Raw genomic sequence first — 19,549 nt, 5'->3', positions numbered from 1 at the left:
AAAATAATTTCAATTAAAAAAAAAAACACATTAAAAGTCATGGATACAGCATTAATAATTGAAAAAATATTTTAAAGAACAGATGTAAGAAAAAATCAAATAAAAACAAACAAATAATGAAGAAAATCGAGTTACACTCCTTCAACTATTTCTCTTTATCCTTGCCAAATTTGATGACCCAGACTAGTTTATAACGTTGACAGAATGGATAATTTCACTTATGATTCTTTAAAAAAATAAAATAATATTAATAAAATAATTTTGATTCTTTCCAACGCCTGTATTCATTTTTAAATTTTCAAATCCACCAATAGGAATAATGTACAGTTTTAACGCATGCGCTAGAACGGCACTTCTTTTTGATAAATTCCTCTACGTATGACCCAACTAGAAATTTTAATTATTAGAGAAAATGTCTTTGATGTGCTTATTCTTGCTTCTCGTAAGCTTCATTTATGCTACTGAATCAGGTAAATGTTTTATGTTATTTTATTGAGAGACTGTTAAAAAAATGGCCGCCGCTCATTCCGAAAGATGTTTTTTTTTCTTTTTTGGAAGGGATTAATCGATTTTAAACAATATTTTTATTATTTATTTTGTCATGCCTTGTTTTTTAAGGATGAAAATTTTAAATGACATTGAATTATAGGCAGTTAGCTACCGTGTATAAGTTTGAAGAGACGTGTCGGGCATTCATAGTGCCTCTTAAAGCACTGATGAAGTTGTCTTTTACTGTCCAGATAACATCGTTATTGAAGGAAAAGATTAAAAAAAAGGATAATATATAGAAGTAGAAATTCAGTAATTCATTTTTATGGCTTCCTGTATAATCAAGATTTTCCTTTCTTAATATCATTTAAATGGATGAAATGAGCTGCTGTTTTTACACCATTTTAATGGGAGCAGGTTTGAATTCTTTGATATTTTTTAATATTGCAAATTAATTAATTAACACTTGGCATAAACATATAAGCTGTATAAACAATCACAATTCTTTCTATTGTAACAGGGCCTTAATGGATGATAATTCAGTTTGGGTAAAAAATGGGGAACAACCGATATTCGGCCGAACATCATGATAAATTATAGGATTTTTGGTCAGAATATGATTTTCGGTCAGAATGTTAAGTATAAATTCAAGAAAATAGTAATTAATTTTGTTCAAATTTGGTAATAATTGAAGGTATTTGAGCAGGGTCAAGATACAAAGAGGTACTAAAATTTTATCTTTTGTATAAAAACTTTAATACGAATAAAATATAAATTAAAGTTTCTTTGATTTCAACTCACAACCCGGTTGAATTTGTTTAAAAGTAATTATTTTTGCGAAAGACCTGCATGGTCTCCCTGAAAAATATTTATATAATGCGTATATATTGAATGCCAAACGACTCTGGTGGTAAAAACATCAACTTGCTCCACTAATCATCTGTGTTCATGTACAGGTAAGGAACCCGAAAAGTAAAAGCGTTGGGGTTTTATAATGATAATATCTGGTTCTATTTCATGTATTGTCCTATTCTGGGCCTGCCTTTTTAGTAATCCTTTTCTCTCTGTGGACACTAAAAGTACCTTTTTTCATGCCCATAATGGGTCTGGCTAGTTTCACAATGAGAACCGACATATCCGAGACAGACTGCCCACGGAAAATTCCTGAAGAGTTATTCGCCCGAATTTGATTTCTGATCTCCCAGAGGGGTAGACTGACGCCTTATTTGCTACCAAGCCTCCGGTGGATGTGATTAAAAATGCTTTCTTAGCTCCTACAAGGCTGAAAAGAGTTAAATTATATACGTAACTGTAAAATCCACACCTCTTGAGCCCATGAAACTCAAAAAGGTGTGTGTATTTTACAATAATCTTACGAGGGGTGGAGAAGTAGTCTACTGAAGCACCTTTCTGTCTATTTTTGCATAAAAAAAAGGTTAAATTTTGGGGCACAAGTGGTTCCAAAATTTACTCTTTTTAGTAAACAACATAACAAAGAAGCGATACAAAATAATGTTCCTGTTGATAAGTGGTAAAAAAATCATTTTTATACCTTTCAAAGAGGAATGAAGCTTTGTGTTTATGAATGAGCTGAGTCCCCTCTCACCTCTCTTTCGCTTTACACCTAATTAATCATAATTGAATTATGTACAGTTATAATTACTTTTTAATAAAGTAGTATACAGTATTTCATATTGTAAAATTTAATTTCTGTTTTTCTTCCTTATAAATTTCCTATATAAATCCTTGATCTAGAGATTAACACTTTGGCTCTTTCGGAGATTCAAGATAGACCCATACAATTTGCCTTTTTGAGGCCCCAGAGAGGCCCATCAAGAAGGGAGCTGGAAATTTTTCTCAGGCCAGGAAAAAATTTATGAGCTTATATTGGTTCCTAATTTTGTTTTTATTAATAATGAAACATTCTATGCATTTCATTTGTCTTGAAAAAAAGAGGCAAAGGGGCCTGCTCTGACCCAGTCCCCATACAAATTCTGGATGGTTGTGGCCTCGGGACATTAAAAATATACAAAACAACGTTAAGAAATTGTATTACATTTTTTAAATAATAAAATTTGGCAAAAATAAAGGTCCTGGAACACATAAGAAATGCAATGGTACGAATAATCTGTAACAAAATTTGAGGCCCGTAGAGAATGAGGCCCTATCGCAGTGGTCCAACGTTGAATGACTCTGCTGAGAACTTTTTACTATATATATTCTAATTATTTATGTCAATTTAGTGTATTAATTATAACAATAACTAACTCCACTTCCTCCGACGTAACACCTAAATCACTTAAAATACCAACTAAATATTTCGAACTACCTATCAATTTTTTTTAAAAATTTTTTAAAATTACTAATTATAAAAAAATATTTTATTTTAATTTTTAATTATAAATATATATATTTAAATATTTAATTTAAAGAAAAATAAATAAATAAATGTAGCACTTTAGTTACTTTTAAAGCCAACAGATGGCACAACGAGTAACAACAGCTTGTCTTTCGTAGCTAAGGTGAACTTCACGTGCCCGTTTCCTTATGGATTTTTTCCGGACCCGTACCAGTGTGACAAATACTACGAATGCCGAAAAGGAAAGCCAAAAATGCGCATGTGTGGAGATGGTTTACTATTCACGGCCAAGACACCCCTGTACGAGAATTGCGACTACCCCTTTCACGTCAATTGTGGAAACAGGAAAGGAAGACGTCAGTATTTACTTTCCTTCCTAAATACAGTGATGATTTTTATCTTAGACAAGCCCTAGGCCCTAGACAAGCGTGACCTGCCTTTGCAGGTCACGCTTGTCTAGGACCTAGGGCTTGTCTAAGGGGCCTTTTACGTAACGTAACGCTTGTATCATATAATACACGATACTGCTAGCGTATACATTCGAACCCCGATTTAGCGTCAGCAATCCTCCTCTGAAATTGGCGCACTGTATCGAGTGTGGCGCTACAACGAAGTATTCATTGGGCACTTTACTAGGGTGGCGCGAGTTGAAAAGACGCTATATCGAGGTTTTATTGTGTTTATGCATGCATGTCCGAGGCCCCGAAAGGCTCAATCGGGGGCCACAGAAACGTGCCCAAAACCGCCACTTAATAAAACAACTATTAATACGACAATTTGCGTATTTAACAGATGAAAAAGCAGTTTTAAGTGTTAAACCCTTAAAATTCGCACGTAAATTACGCGAATCCTAACAATTGTAATATGCAAATTACTATTAAGAATCGTCTCGCGCGCGTTTAATTGTAATTAATGTATAAATGGGTAATTAATTAATCAATTTACTTTTGTCTCGTGCAGAAGAACCATACGAAACTCCTCACTGCCCTCATAAATTCGGTTTGTTTCCTCACGAGGATCCAAAAAATTGCAGTTATTTTTGGATGTGTGTGGACGGACAAGCTAAAAGTCTTACCTGTCAACCAGGTCTGGCATTTAATCCCAAAACTGGAACCTGTCAATGGCCTCATTTAGTTAAACGTTGCAGGATAACAAGGCACAGTAAGTAGCATATAAAGTAAATTAAAAAGGTGCAATTCGTTTCGTCACAATAGCGTGCAATTTTACGCCATTTTCTAACACTAGGACCATTCGTTTTCTTATAATAACGTACACTTTTATGTCATTTCGATATTACGTATTGCAATGGAAGCGTAAAATGGCACCACTGTAAAAAAACGGATGCACCTAGTGTCGTCAAGGTGTACGTTCAGAACGGGGGTTTCATCGTTGGAGCCGGTTCTGTGTACACTATTCAGACAAAATGAATGCACTTCGACAATTAGAGGAAGGTATATTTAACGAGAGGTCCGGTTTTTCAGTCTCGCATGGATTTCGCTGCCCCAAAGACACCCCCGTACATCTACAGGTATACGCACAAGCCCCAAGATATCCTCACCCTACCGACTGTAATAAATATTTCGTTTGTCTGTATTCTTTCGAAGTGATGCTAAGGACGTGTCAGAAAGGCATGGTGTTTAATTCGGTGACGTCACAGTGCGACAAACCCAGTAATGTACCCGAATGGTAAGCGAAACATTCTTCTATCTTTCCCCTATAAACGTTTAATTAATCGTACTGTACATATATATATATATTTTTAAATTTTAGTGTTGGTTTCTTTAAGAGAACTTCGCCATACAAAGACATCTTAACTAAGAAACTACCATCGTTATACTACATTTAAAAATAGTATTAAATAAGGTTCGACAGTACGTCAATTTGACGTCACATCTACGGTTTAACACCCGTAAAGATGACGTCAAAAAACGTATCCTAAGTTAAATATTAGCGTGAATATTCTTATGTTAATTTATCATTCATCCATTCTCTATTCTTGTAAATTTTGAAGGAAAGTTTTTAAGATATTAAAAATCATCTTTTCCACCAATAAAATCGAATGTTATTTAACCCCGTAATGACGTTTTAACGCCGTATTTATTAAAAATAATACTGACAAATGTACGATCTCGAAACATCTGTTGTAGTCCCGCACTTGTCTGCATGGCGTAGGAAGAAGGAAGGAAGTCTAATTAGTGAAGGTTTCCTGCAACGAATGTCAAGCAGGACAGCATCACACTTATCGTCCAGATAAGATTATTATAAACACCATTTTTTTTTTTTTTTTCTATCTCTCGCCAACGATGCAACAAGTAAGCAACGAAATTAAACGGGTCAACAACGCGCATTTTTATTGGACGATCCGTCAAGTACAACGAGAAAACGGATCAATTAAGAAGTCCGATCCGTTGTAACTTGGCTTTCTACAAATAGAACCTTTTAAACGTTGGCACGAGAAGGCAACACATCGCCTTAATTGGCCTTGCTGGACCACACGCAGTCATAAAAGAACCGTTTGTTACTAAATCTACCTTGACAAGCGAATGATTAATGTCGTCTGCTGCACCTGATCTAGTCTGCAGCAACATTTCAGACACACGAATTACAAACTAGAGTCGCTCTAAGTGCCTTTTTTTTTTTCCTCTTTCTCTCTTCCCTTGTTTAGTAACGAGTATCTGGCGAACTTTCCTGATGTATTATCACCATTTTTTGGCAAGGCTCGCACAATCTTTCTACTTGTTGAGTGCTGCTCTCCATGGTTTCGCGGCTCTGATTTCTTCTCCATTTCGCTCGGGCGTTCTGAAACCAAACCTGAAGAGTAAAAACCAATTGTTTTTTCTTTTCTTTTCTTTTTTTTTCTTAATTTTATCCGCGTATTTACGCCAATAAACGCTTTTAAATCCAAGATTTACCTGAAGGACCCTCTTTGAAAGTCCCGTTTTCTGTACTAATTGCTTCAGGTCCTTTGCGTCCGGATTTTGATTGGAGGAAAAGTACGACTTCATGGTTTTCAATTGGTGATTTTTGAATGTCGTCCTCCTCCTCTTGGCTTTCTGATTTCCTTCCATTATCGGATTTAAAGAAGGAACGGGAGGCTGAATTGGATCTAATAAAGACACGTTATAATAGAGAGATAAAGTCAACTACATCTTTAGACTAATTATTTAATCCTTTATCTAGGCCTATATATATAATTCAAGGACGTTTAATTTATCTATTTTAATCGCTCAAGGGTTATATAGGATCTATAAAAGGTTACAATTACGTAAATTATGGCGATTTAAAAGTAATGCTGATGACTTAACATCCGTGCAATAATTAGGGCATCTATTTAGGTATTTTGCTACGAATTTGCTCCATAATATGCAATTAAAATGAATAAAGAATGCCACTTTCCTTTGCACGTTTTGGAGCATTTTTTGGAGCGAAGTAGAATGCAATAGTGCATCCCTTCTTTGGCTTTCCTCGCATACTTTCGAACTAATTTGAGTGTATCCTTGTAAATTTAGAGAAAAACAGGAAGAAGGTGCATCATTTGCATCCTTTCTCTCTCTCTCTTCTTACCGAATTCGCTCATTTCTTTGGACCGAAGCGAGAAGAAAATGCAACATTGCATTCTTCCTCCCTCTTTCCTCGCATTTAATTAGCTTATTCGTTTAAAAATATATATATAAATCTACTTCACAAGCCTAAAATTTCGTTGAATTTTACGCAATAACCACCGGATATAGAGCAGTTTTTGTTGCAAAATCACAATTTACAAGCTTGTTTTTTTGCAAAAATTACAAATTGAATTTCTTGTAAATCTAATTCATCCTTGTTTAACGGAGTTTATTTCCTTTTTCTCTTCTTTGCGACACGAAAAAAACGAAAAGAAAACTTTGAAAGAAGTGTGAAGGTCGCCATTGTTACAAGCTCTAGATTAATGCCCCAGATTTCAAGTTATCTTTCTAATTTTGCTTATTTTTTTTAATTATTAAGCACAATAACCTACAAATTTAAAATACTAAACGTTATATTAATTATAATTATTACTTAAAAGATGATGATGATGATGATGATGATGCTCCTATTTATGTGCCACAAGATGTTCAAGTAATCATCTATTTCATAGCTTATCCTATTGAAAAAGCAGCTAATTTATCAAGAAATATGCCCAAAAATGCCAATTTCTTCATATATTTTAATTAGAATCGAGGCCTAAAAGGCTCATATATAAGCCGAGGCCTCTATAGATGCAGGGTCGGCTGGAGGTTTCGTGGGGCCTCGGGGTGAGGCCCGAAAATCCGATATCCGAGCCATCACTGGGTAAAAGGGCAAGTGAGAGGGAGCCTGGACACGAAGGGCCATCAATATACATATATAAAATTGTATGAAAGTGATTGTAAAATTTTTATTCGTAACTCGATAGGGCCTTAGTTTCGTAATATAAAAACTATTTATAAAATGAAAGGCCTCATTCCTTTCAATACAATAAGTAGAATCCTCTAGTTATATTAGTCATTTAAAGCCTTAATTTTAATTGACGATGCCCTATTCTGCATGCCTCCCTCGCCGTATAGTGTAAAATGTCTAGGCTTATTGAAAATTGTTACACTGAATATTTGCTTAGGCCTCAGTACTTCGATTACATGTCTTAATCGAGGCCCACGCGAGAATTTTTCATCAAGAATCAAACAAATTTAATATTTTGAGTGCAGTTAAAAGAAAATAATACATTAAAATAGCATAAAAACCCACCCAATTATGTTTAATTTAAGTGTAGGGCCTCTCGGAGGGAGGGAGACTTTGTTTTTTTTCTCGAATGCCCTATTATTAAAGAACGAATGGCCGTTGAAATACTTGTTAAATAAGTTTTCTTTTTAGTCGAGGCCCTCTTAAATGCAAGGCCCTAACCGAATGACCCGCAGGCTTCTCCGTGATTGGCGTATTTAAAACACAACGAAGAGAAATATACATGCGAACGTCAATTGGCATTGTGCGCTCGAATTAAGCGAATGTCGGTAGTGAGATTTACAGGAAGATACGACTGTCGAAATGTATAAAGGTAAGTTTGATTAAAACATAACACTTACCGAAATGATCACGCTCAATCTTCCTCAACGATTTGCACTTCTTAGAGGCGTTGGGGTGGGGTGCCAACTTGTCATCTTTGCCGGTCAAGACAAAATGCCTGTGACAGTAGACACCGTTCTCTTTAAGTCCGAAATAATCTCCACAATTGAAGGTATTATTGCACCAAAAACAGGTGAAGCACGATAAATGGAAGACCAGATGCTTTGCCCTCATGACCAATTCGTTAGCCAAGATGGCCGTCTGGCATCTGGCGCACGTTTTGATTGACACGAATCTGGTAACCATAAGAAAATCGTAACATGTATAACACCCATTTTTTCACTATAAAATGACTAATATACATACTTATACAATGATTAATTATACGTATAACACGAGAAACGTACTTGTAATAATCATATCTGCAATAAATATTACCGTTCTTGGAGAAGCACGTGGTTTGAGATTCGAGTTTTTGGTGGCAAAGGGAACATTTAAGGCACTGAACGTGCCATTCCCTATCTACCGCCAAAAGATAGTAGCGATCCTTAATTAATACACCGCAACCGGCGCATTTGGTACCCTCTTTCGATACCATTACTTTGCCCTAAACTGAGACATCGTGCCTTAAGGCGGGAAAATGCGTTACAGTTTGTACCGCCTCCTCGAGCTGCTTCGACCAACGGGACCCCTTTTCTACTCTTAGCAACACGCATGGCCCGACTGGATGCTTTATTGATCCATCCGTGTGTCTATCTACTCGCGTACTTCCCTTATTTTAATTTCGTGTGTCGGAATCCAATAGGTGAAGGAGCCGTTACGATCCACGCGTAAGGAGGAATTTTATAGAAATTTTCGGTATTTTACGGTATAATTTGCATAAATTTTACGCGAGAGGTTCTACGCTACGCGTTGCATAAGTGATCGTTAATTTATTTCGTTAAATTCCTCCTACTTACGAGGATTAAAGTGACTAATATAGACGTTTTTACAGTAACGTGAATTCTCGTATTGTCTAAAATAGCATAAAATAGCCTAGAAATTATAATTTGTAGCTCCATTTGTATTATTTATACCTTATTGCCGTGTTAAACTCAGATAGAAGGGCAATAGGGCTCGTTTGGCGCGCAGAGGGGCCCTTTTATATTAAAAAGAACTTGATACGAAAGTGATAAGTGGCGAAAAAATTCATTTTTGTTGGCTTCATTTTTATACTTTTATGGCATTCGAGTGGTGTTAGAATCTCATTTCCTCCTCTCTCAATGTCTAGCGTATAAAACGAGCTAATTTACGTATAGAAACAGAATTTGTGGGCCTTTTTTAGAGGTCCCGTCTCGTCTCTCAGCTTCTCTACCCTTATTCCTCTGTACAGTACCAAAATTGCAGTAAAAATCCACGCAAAATTAGCATTTTTGCACCAAAAAATCTTTCGTAAAAGGGTAATTTAATGGATAAATTGCTAAATTGTTGGAGGAACGGTTTAAATTTCGTGTTTTTCTCAACAAAATGAAGAGATTGGAGACAAAGAAATCTTTATCAGAGAACATATTTATTCATGATGATATGTAACAGAAGACAACATTCAGAGCATGTTGGCCAAACTTTGAAAATTTTGTTCTACTTGCGTTATGGGTGTCGGTTGCACCTCTAAAAGTTCCGTAGTAGACAACAAAGGGGTGCAGTGACGTTCCTGCGACGTCATCTCCACTAACGGTTTGGAATCCTGAACGACTTCCGGTCCGAGTGTTTGCTGTCTCAATAGGTTTCTTCTCCATTTAGCCCGGGCGTTTTGAAACCAAACCTGAATAAAATGTTTAAAAAATAAAAAAAACTAGAGGAAGGGCAGAATTATACACGTCACAATACGTTTAAACTCGATACAAGGCGATTTACCTGAAGGACTCTCTTAGATAAACCTGTCTTCTGCGATAATTGCTTCAAGTCTTTGGCATCCGGATTATGATTTATGGAAAAATAAGACTTCATGGTACGAATTTGATTGTGTTTAAAGGAGGTCCTTAACCGTTTCGGACGCGACATCTGGTGACCTGTCGATATATTAACATTTGGCAACTGGATGATACCATTGTCTTGGTTCTCGTCGCGGGTCGAACCTGAATAAAAGGGAAACAATGTTGCATTTAAATCGAAAAATAACCGATAAATCGGGTGAAAACGTAATTAGATTTGTGTACTTTTCAATCTTTTATTTCTAAATTAGTAAATTAATGTACCGGGTTGATCGTAATTAAAGTTAATCCCCATTTAAGGTAGTATTTAGCGGACCAAATCCAACCAATTCTGGTGGCATTTAGGTCACGAGGAAGATGTTTAGTAAAATAAATTAGTACTAAAATTCACCACTGTGGCATTTTCGGCGTTCGGGTGGTTTATCCGGAACATTTTGCAAATTTGGCAGCTTTGAAAGATGCTAACACAATGCATGGGAGAAGAATCAAAGAGGATTAACTATTTGGTCGATGAACACACTGTTCATAATGAAGAATGGGCCCCTTTGAGCGGTATCCTTTGCATTGCTAAGGCTTCTATAAAGCACGTAGGCCTACAAATTTCTTGCAGCGCCAAAAGTGCCACCGTGGTAATTCTTTTACGGAAGTGTCTTCCGCGTGTCTTGAAGTGCTACCATATTGCATCTGGACCGCTAAATAAGGGCATCTCTCTAGACATCGTTAAATAGGGGTAATTTAATTACAATTACTCGGTATAACGCTTACTTTCTGAGACTCATCATCGATCCTTTGCGAGGTACTGTACAGTACATTCCCCTACATCACAAATTATTGCTTAAATATGCAATTTACATCATAGAATATGGATTTACTTACCTTAATTTATACGAAATTATACGTCTTTAACTTGAAAGTGCAGCGCCATTTTTACCCTATATATTATTCTTATACTATAATTACACAATCCCTATATTATTAAATATAGAACAGTAGCAACAGTAGCAGCATATCTATAAACATAAGCTACAGCTTTGTGCCTCTTTATGTAAGGATAAGTAGGGCCACGCGGGAAAGGCCTCCCGGGAGGACTTTTACGGGTAAAGGGCCTCCTATTTAGGTATTACTAACGTGAAAAAACCAGTGTTCGGAGGCGTTTTCCACCCGGCACTTTACAGCGTAGGGCCTTACGCTTTTAAGGCCTTATTAGTGGATAAAGGACTTCAACAATTCTAAATCTACACAGATTAGACTTTTATGTGTATATTAAGTAAATTTAAAGGGCGAAAGACGTGTTAATTATTCAAATTTGGCCGCAAGAATTTTCAATTGGAACCGTCTTTCCGTCGAATTTATAGAAAGTAGCTCAACGAGGTCGTTAGAAATTAACTTAGAGTCTAATTTTATATCCTGTTAGAGACATTTTATCGTCAAGTGTAACACACAAACTGGCAATGAATCAGTTCACTTGTCAGCAGAGAAGAGTAACAGCTGAGTAACTTTCTTTTATCAACTGGAACCCAACCCAGCTTATAAATCTCACTTAAATAACACGACAACAATCCTAACGCCGCTAACTTTTGTAAACGACTCGCCCGTCTGTCTGTCCGTCCGTCGGCGATATCGTAATTACATCGCTATTTACGTTAATATCGTATAAAATATATAAGTAAAAACATTCACTTGTCAGTAGTAAAATACTGTAACTTTTAATATTTTGTACACAATGCAGAAGGGCCCCAAAGCGTAGAATTTTGGGGGCCTTCTAAGTAAAATAAGACACGATATACGATTAAAAAAAGAATCGCTATTGTTTGTTCTATTAGTTTTATTCGTGTATTTTAATGGCAGAGAAGAGTAGGGCCTCTACTCGACTGATCCGGGCCCCATCACGTCCCGAAAGTAAATCAATAAAACAAATAAAAAGAATTTTTTGCTGTTTGGGGCCTCCTTATATATATATATATATTAGGACCTCATACTGTCTGGGGCCCCATTACAGAATTTCTTTCTGTTTTATTGATTTTATTTATGTATTTTTATTGCTTAAAAAAACGATGTTAATCATTATATCTACGATTGTTTAGGGCCCGCTGAGATCCCAAAAATTATTTATTAACAGTTTCAATTTAAAATTCAAAGTTACCATAATGCATACTATGCAACTGCATAGGGCCCCAGTTAACTCGGGCCCATTTTGTCAAAAAGGGAGGTAAAAGGCTGGGGAACAAAATATACAGTCATACATTAAAGTACTGTACAAAATATCGGAAATGGATAACACACTATCCGTATTTAGGGCCCGAAGAAGCCAGAAATTTCACAGGAAGGCCTTTGTTGTCGCGTCTGCATAGGGGCCTATAAAATGTTGGTACTATATGTTGTATAAACTAGGCTACAGTAGCACAATATCCTATGTTATCGTACACTACTAGTGTATTCCATATATAGTATGCACTGTAATACGTATACAGTGTTATGTATTAATATATACTATATGCTGTGCAATACAGCGCAATATACGGTATAATACGTAGCGATTGTACTAACGTAACGTAGTGGCGGTAGGCTATACACTACATAATGCTATTACAATTGTTACTGTATTGTATATTACTATACAGTACTAATAAGTAACTAACACATTATATATAAGGATAAATATAAGCCTACTAGTATATACTAAATATTGATTAATATATAGTACTTAATATACAGTAGTAGTGTTGTACAGTATTCCCTCGATATAGTGAACTGTTAAAGGACCGAACTCATTCACTGTATCGAGAATTCATTATTTACATAAAGAATACTTGTTCATTGTATTGGATATTCGCTATATCGAGGGTTCACCGTATACCATACACTACAGAGTAGCGTAACGTAGCCTATATACTATTTGCCGTGTTAGTAAGCGTAACAAGCGGTATAGAAGAAGCGGTAAACGAACTTCGATTTAACGCCAACTAAATCGCTACAGCGAGGTCCACACACGGTTCCGAAAGACTCGTCCTTAAAAATCGCGGTGGGAGTAGTATAATTTCACCCCGAAACTACGCCAATATGCAAGTTTAATTAACACTTTACGCGGAATAACGATAAACAAAGAAGGGAGCGAATTAAAGGGGTGGAAAGGGGTGAAAAAAAAAGGAATTTACGCATGTATAATTTCGCTAGAACATAAATGAATTTTAGAAAAATAAGGGAGGAAGAAGAAGAAGAAGGAAAAAAAAAAAAAACAAATCATCAACAGCGATAGTTGTATCGAGTTACAAAACATCTAATTATGTGAGAATGACCAAATAGATAATCCTTTGGCGGTACTGACATAATCTGGACCGATCCGATTATGCATGATCACAGTTGTGTCGAGAGAATTAATTTTTATTGGAAGGACAGGAGCACTGATAATCCCCACATCTGAGTTCCCGCTGTAATTGGCTCTCTTGATCTTCGGCCACGTCATTACATGTGACACGAGAAAGACGTAAGCCGATCGGCTCCCTACCAATTCTCGTCCTAGCCAATCCTCTACCGACTTGTCTATCACGGCAGGCAGTAAACAACAGTTTTCGGTGTCTCCCTCTACCAAATTAAATTCTATCGTTTCGGCTTCAACTAATAAAGGAGGCATCTTTATTCACGCTTGTTTTTCGCCAAAATCTTTGTAAGGAGATTGACTTTTTTCACCCCCCCTCTCTCTCTTCCTCTCTTCTATCCGATCTCTTCCACCCCTTTTGTATATGTATATAACGTTAGAGGAGCGTAAGAAGGAGAAGAGGGGGGGGACAAACCCCGAATTTACTGGAAGGGACGGGGGGTAGAGAAGAAAATTCAATCATATCTCACCTGTATCCGTCCGTTCGTTGGAAGATTTATCTGGCAATCTGACTGGAAAATAACACAGAACTTCACACTTCGGTTTCTTTAGTGGCTTGACACTTTCTAGTCCTCCCCCCGTTGGGAATTCGTATTGCATCAGCAACTCGTAATGAAGCCTGCAATATATAATTTCGTTCCTCAGGCCGAAGTATTCTCCTTTTGCTAGTGTCTTGTTGCACGTGGCGCAGGTAAAACAATGGAGGTGATAGACGTACTCGCGTGCCCTCATGACTAATTCCGTTGCCGATATTGTCAGGTGGCATCTTGCACAGTTTTTCGAGGCGAATAACCTGTCGGAAACGGAATTTTTCTGGTTAATAAACGTCATTTTACCAAACCCCCTTAAAGTCCCTACGTTTAAAACTTACTTGTAGTAATCGACTTTGCAGTATATGTTGCCATTTCTAGAGAAGCAGGACGTTTGAGAATCCAATTGTTCCTTACACAGGGAACACTTTAGGCACTGCATGTGCCATTCTCTATCCACTGCTAACAAGTAGTAACGATCCGTAATTCGAACATCACAAGCAGCACAAGTTACAGCCATTGATTTAATCGACGTCACGTAGAAATGCCCATTGTATTGTTAAATGTATTGTCTTGGGAATAAAATAAATAAATAAATAACACTACAGTAAATTTTAAGAATTTATTTTATAAATCTATATGAATCGAGACAATGCCTAATTTTATTTTAAAATAGAAGAATTAAAAATCTAAAGAGTACGTCTCGTGTTTTCTTTCTTTAATACGTAAAAACGGCTATTTTTAAGCTTAAAAAAACACTTTTAAACCACTTTTAAAGGTATTAAATGAAGTAAAAAAGAGACGGGAGTGAAGATATAAATGATTTTTTATGAATTAATTAAAATTTCTTATGTCTTTTAAAAGGTTAAAAGAAAAATCTAAAGTCGTTACGGGACATTTTTTTACGCGTGCTGTTAAAAAATCTACGGCTTAAATAATTGTTTTTCGTTGTTATTTTTTAAATTAACAATAAAATCCTTAAAATTTTCACGGGTTTAACGTGATTTTAGTAGTGGAAAGCATCGTCCTAAAAGAGGAGGATGTAGAGGAAGAGGAGGATGAGAGATTATCCTCTTCTCATCCTCTTCCATCTTTACAACAAAATATGAAGATGAAGGGGTGATAATACTGCCGAGATTATATTGTTCTTATTAGTCTCAGTTGACTAACTCTTCATCATTAAAGTGGTATAAATGTTAAACTCCCGCGCGAAAAAGACACTTAGGTAATATCGAACACAATAAATCTTATTCGGGATAATTTAAATAATTGAAATTCTTAAGGGTACTTACTTTAAGAATGGTTTTCGAACCAGAAGCTTGCTGCTCTTTTAATAAAGTCCACCCATGACGATTTGGTCTTCGATTCTCCATCGAAGAGTCAACCTTTCGTTCACGTGACGGCGGAAAACCAATGGGAAGAGAGTTAAGGAGCCAATGGAGGAGCCAAGGAGCCGATGCAGAGGAATCTCATTTAACCCCTCATGGATTTCTATAAGTAAATATTTAAAAGTAATTCGTAAGATAGAAGAGATGTTATTCACTTGTATAATTCTCTTCTTTTGTAAGAGGTTTGAGATTAAATCTCTTGTCGTTTCAATGGGAAATGGTTCCCTTCCCTCCCCCCCGTTTCTCTCTCTCTCTCTTTTTTTTAATTGCTGCCATTTGGTCCTTTCAATAATGGCGACAATTAAACAAAAGAAAAGTCCTCCTCATTGATAGGGGAGGACATCTGTGACGTTTTAAATGATACAGAGTCGAGTTGTATGACGAAAAGAATGTCATTCGGGGTCCTTTCAATGACTTCTGAAGGAAAACTACTGATTTGTTTGGACAATAGGGCGTTTGTTTTGAAGTGTTAAAACGAGAATCACTTTTTATATACGAAGATAAAAGAGAAATTAAGAATAAATTTCTCTTTTCTCTTCGCCAAATTTAATAGTTTCAATGGAAATTGTAGCATAAGTTAATTACAATGGGGAATTTTAATTGTTGCGTGTCAAGCAAATTACATAAACCTCTATCCGGTCTACGGGACGAATTTCTAGAGGGATCTTCAAGACTTTAACCTTAAACGAAAAGACCGAAAGGAGAAGATTAAGGCTTTAACTAAAAGTTTAAGGACAAAGGCTCATCTTAATGATGTTATTGTATACAATAATGCCTAATTTTCATTCAAAATGAAGTAAATTTGTACACCTTCTCGTTATAACTTCGTGGAGCTCGGTCGAATTTTGGTTAATGTTACCTATGGTTCCAAGATGGCGGCTCGTCTCTGATTCCAAAACAAATAGAAGAAGGGAAACAGTGGGGACGCACGTTCTAACCTAACCTATTCTAATAAATTACCATAATTATTACAAACAAAATTATTAGGTTAGGTTAGGTTAGAACGTGCGTCCCCACTGTTTCCTTGCTGGAATCAGACGAGCCGCCATCTTGGAACCATAAGTAACATTAACCCGAATTTTAATTAGGGGGCCCCACGTATAGTGTTGATTTCAGACATTTTTCTTCAGAAGGGGATTGTTTTGGGGAAATCTTTTCTTATAAAAGACTGGTTCAGGGCCCCTTCTTGACGGGGACACCAGACAATTTCCCCTTTCTGCCCGTAGAATATCGCTCCACTTCTTCTCATCCATCTTTCCAAATTTTAATGGGGGGGATGTGTTTATTACACGTTTCATGCTATAACCACAATAATATGTCCAGTCTTCATCCCATTATCCTCGAGAAAATACGAACCTTTTCCTTCAGATTGGAAGATGAAAATGGAAGATTTAAAGTGAATAGAATAGGATTCGACTTCTCGTCCTTTTCCTTCAGAACAGAGGATGAAGGTAGAGGAAAAGGATGAAGAGAAAATTAATGAGATTTCCTTCTTCCTCATCCTTCTCCTTTAGAACGAATGATAAACGTAGAGGAGAATAATGAAGAGGAAGAGAATGAGATCCTCCTTCCTCTCATTTTTTTTCCTCCAAATAAACAACGAAGATAAGAGAGAAGATAATGAGATTTTTCTCCTTTTTTTTTATATCGTTTTATCATCGAGACATAGGAAGAAGTTGAAGGAAAAGGAAGAAGATGAAAACTTCTATTCTTCTCCTTTTCGTCAGGACGAAGAACGAAGAGAATGACGAAAAATAAATAAAATTCTCTTTTCCTCATCATCCTCTATCTTCAACACGAAAGACGAAAACGAAAAGAAGGACGAAGACGAAGAAAAAAGAGCTCATCTTCCGCATCCTTTCTCCTCATCCTTCTCTTCTTCCAGCGATTACAATCGACTTTTATACCCAAATATCTCATAGATTTCAATGCTGGCGTACAATTCAACTATTTAATATAATAAAAAAAAAACACAATTTACCCCTTTTTAGTAGTTATATACTCACGAACGAGCCAATCTCCGTCACATATTTAACACGTAACGACCTGTTACGCGTGTTAAACGTTCAACTAGTTATAAAGTGGCGATCAATAAACCGTAAACACCGTAAAGAAAATTGAACTTTAACCCCAATAAATTGTCGAATTTAAACAGAAAACGACGTCTACAGTAATAAATAAATAAATATTTAAAATTGGGGATTAAATTAACACTCGAGGAAATGTTAAAAATGTATATTTTTTTAAAGAGAAAAATAACAAAATTACACGCCGTTTGTAACGTATTAAAGGGAAGAAAATTGAAGGGGGAAAAAAAGGGAAAAATTTACAGATTAATTTTAATAAATGATTTTTATAAAAATATCCTTTTTAATTATTTTTAATTAATCGAAATAATCCTTAACTTGTTTATTTTTAATAACTTAAAAGAGAAATTTTTGATGGAATTTTTTTTTTTTTTTTTTTTTTCAAAATTCCTTCAAAGGTTTCTTTTTTCAATTCTATCAAATTTTCTATCGCTTCAATTTAATAATTACTTTAATTATTGTTCTTAATATTTTATCCAATGTCTTTCGTTTTAATAACAAAATGATGCTTTAATCCTTTCGATTTTTCTCGTTTTTTTTTGTAAAAAAAATATTTTACTTTTTAATTTATAAAAAAAAATATAAATTAACTTTCTCCATATCGGTAATTTTGAATTATTATTTAAATTTTTTTTAATACACTAAATCATAAAAAAATTTTTTTTGATGATTTTTCATAATTTTAATGGTTTTCTAGACAGTTTAATTATATTTAAGTTTATTTCTAATTTTTGAATTTTTTTAAAATATTTATTTTGGTGATTATAGTGTTATTTGTTATGTTAGCGCGTGCTGCCATCTGTTATGTGAAATGTGAATTATCATTATCGATGAGTGTTTATTAAAATTAAGAAGATAAAAATAGTTTTTCTCATTAAAAAAAAAAAAATATTTTACTTTTTAATTTATAAAAAAAAATATAACTTAACTTTCTCCACATCGGTAATTTTGAATTATTATTTAAATTTTTTTTAATACACTAAATCATAAAAAAATTTTTTTGATGATTTTTTATAATTTTAATGGTTTTCTAGACAGTTTAATTATATTTAAGTTTATTTCTAATTTTTGAATTTTTTAAAAATATTTATTTTGGTGATTATAGTGTTATTTGTTATGTTAGCGCGTGCTGCCATCTGTTATGTGAAATGTGAATTATCATTATCGATTTGTATTTATTAAAATTAAAAAGAAAAAAATGATCTTTTTTTAAATATTAGATAGACGTTTTGAATAATTATTTGCAAATTTTCTTAATTAATAAATAATTTATTAATTTTACCTGAATTCACAAATAATTTTTTAATTTAGCTATAAAATTTATGATTTTTTTAATAGTTTTAATTGATTTACAAATACTTTAACGACGTTTAAGTTTACTTATAATTTAGAAATAATTTTTGAACTATTTTCATTTACTTATTTCGGTGATGATAATGATATTTGATATTTTAATACGTGCTGCCATCTGTTATGTTAAATATCAACCATTGTGTGAATTATCATTATCGACTCCTGTTTATTAAAATTGGGAAGAAAGAAATGAACTTTTTCTGTACTAAATAGAAAAATTTTTAATTATTTAAAATTTAAAATATATTTATGTATATTGTTACTACTATTATTTTATTTTTATATTTTGGTATTTAAACGCGTGCTGCCATCTATTGTGTTAAGTATGAATGAATTATTAGTTATTAAAATTACACGCTATGTAAAAATTTATCTGCAGCTATAAATGTTCAAAATTGATAATATATTTATTGAAAATTACTGAAAATTTGTTGTTGAGGAAAAATTTAAATAGATTTTGCTCCTCATTTGTTATAACATTTCGTATTAAGATACGAATGACTTCAGTGACATCTGACGAGCACATTACGAAATACTTTTATGTACCATTACTGTACAGCTGTGTAAAGTTATATTGCACAAATTCTAGTGATTGTATACAAGAACCGCCACAATAATTAATAGTTTCTATTAATTTTTGATGTTATTGAAGCTCGAGATCAAAGGCTCCCGAGATCACCTACCGCGGATCCTCCAAAGATTGGCCATAGATTCATATGGGTGCAGATCTCTGTCATCCTTATAGCGACTTTAATCCATGCCGTAATAGGAGAAATTATGTCTCCCCTTAATTATAAATGTATCTGTGTACGTCTTTTTTACATATATACAAGGAAAAATTCGCACAAACTTAATCCCGATGATGACACCTGGGCACTTTATTATCAGTGAAGGTGATTTTCAATGGGTGAATGTGGAAATAGGTGAAGAGGTTGAGTGAGT

The 19,549-nt window shown here is 34.7% G+C and overlaps 3 protein-coding genes across 4 annotated transcripts; 1 reads left to right on the top strand and 2 right to left on the bottom strand.

Moving 5' to 3' along the window:
* The first annotated feature begins 370 nt into the window (after positions 1–370).
* Positions 371–4,717, top strand: LOC136987359 (protein obstructor-E-like). The gene is made up of 5 exons (XM_067285090.1): positions 371–470; positions 3,007–3,204; positions 3,809–4,009; positions 4,330–4,534; positions 4,619–4,717. Exons 1-5 carry the CDS (start codon positions 413–415, stop codon positions 4,692–4,694), a joined length of 738 nt encoding a protein of 245 aa, XP_067141191.1. The 5' UTR covers positions 371–412; the 3' UTR covers positions 4,695–4,717.
* A 456-nt stretch (positions 4,718–5,173) lies between these two features.
* On the bottom strand, positions 5,174–8,506 carry LOC136987353 (LIM/homeobox protein Lhx9-like). 2 transcript variants are annotated; one of them, XM_067285084.1, is made up of 4 exons: positions 8,311–8,506; positions 7,924–8,198; positions 5,761–5,954; positions 5,174–5,659 (listed from the first exon to the last, which is right to left on the bottom strand). In XM_067285084.1, the coding sequence occupies exons 1-4, from the start codon at positions 8,499–8,501 to the stop codon at positions 5,510–5,512; spliced, it is 810 nt and encodes a 269-aa protein (XP_067141185.1). In that variant the 5' UTR covers positions 8,502–8,506; the 3' UTR covers positions 5,174–5,509. The 2 variants fall into 2 exon arrangements, with proteins under 2 accessions (XP_067141185.1, XP_067141186.1); XM_067285085.1 differs by having other exon boundaries at positions 8,342–8,506.
* Positions 8,507–9,435: 929 nt separating this feature from the next.
* LOC136987354 (LIM/homeobox protein Lhx2-like) lies at positions 9,436–14,330 on the bottom strand. Its single transcript, XM_067285086.1, has 4 exons — positions 14,121–14,330; positions 13,720–14,042; positions 9,797–10,017; positions 9,436–9,704 (listed from the first exon to the last, which is right to left on the bottom strand). The coding sequence occupies exons 1-4, from the start codon at positions 14,297–14,299 to the stop codon at positions 9,486–9,488; spliced, it is 942 nt and encodes a 313-aa protein (XP_067141187.1). The 5' UTR covers positions 14,300–14,330; the 3' UTR covers positions 9,436–9,485.
* Positions 14,331–19,549: the final 5,219 nt, after the last annotated feature.

Source organism: Centruroides vittatus, unplaced genomic scaffold (genome assembly GCF_030686945.1).
Source record: "Centruroides vittatus isolate TY-2023 unplaced genomic scaffold, ASM3068694v2 scaffold_1519, whole genome shotgun sequence".
NCBI lineage: Eukaryota > Metazoa > Arthropoda > Arachnida > Scorpiones > Buthidae > Centruroides > Centruroides vittatus.
This window is presented reverse-complemented; position numbering and strand designations above follow the sequence as displayed.

Coding starts and splice junctions, on each gene's coding strand:
- LOC136987359 (XM_067285090.1), top strand. CDS start 413: ATGTCTTTGATGTGCTTATTCTTGCTTCTCGTAAGCTTCATTTATGCT. Junction 471..3,006: donor CATTTATGCTACTGAATCAG/GTAAATGTTTTA, acceptor TGTCTTTCGTAG/CTAAGGTGAACTTCACGTGC. Junction 4,010..4,329: donor TTGCAGGATAACAAGGCACA/GTAAGTAGCATA, acceptor CCGGTTTTTCAG/TCTCGCATGGATTTCGCTGC.
- LOC136987353 (XM_067285084.1), bottom strand. CDS start 8,501: ATGGTATCGAAAGAGGGTACCAAATGCGCCGGTTGCGGTGTATTAATT. Junction 5,955..7,923: donor GATTGAGCGTGATCATTTCG/GTAAGTGTTATG, acceptor TGTCTTTATTAG/ATCCAATTCAGCCTCCCGTT. Junction 5,660..5,760: donor TTTCAAAGAGGGTCCTTCAG/GTAAATCTTGGA, acceptor TTTACTCTTCAG/GTTTGGTTTCAGAACGCCCG.
- LOC136987354 (XM_067285086.1), bottom strand. CDS start 14,299: ATGGCTGTAACTTGTGCTGCTTGTGATGTTCGAATTACGGATCGTTAC. Junction 14,043..14,120: donor TGCAAAGTCGATTACTACAA/GTAAGTTTTAAA, acceptor CGTTTCCGACAG/GTTATTCGCCTCGAAAAACT. Junction 9,705..9,796: donor TATCTAAGAGAGTCCTTCAG/GTAAATCGCCTT, acceptor CATTTTATTCAG/GTTTGGTTTCAAAACGCCCG.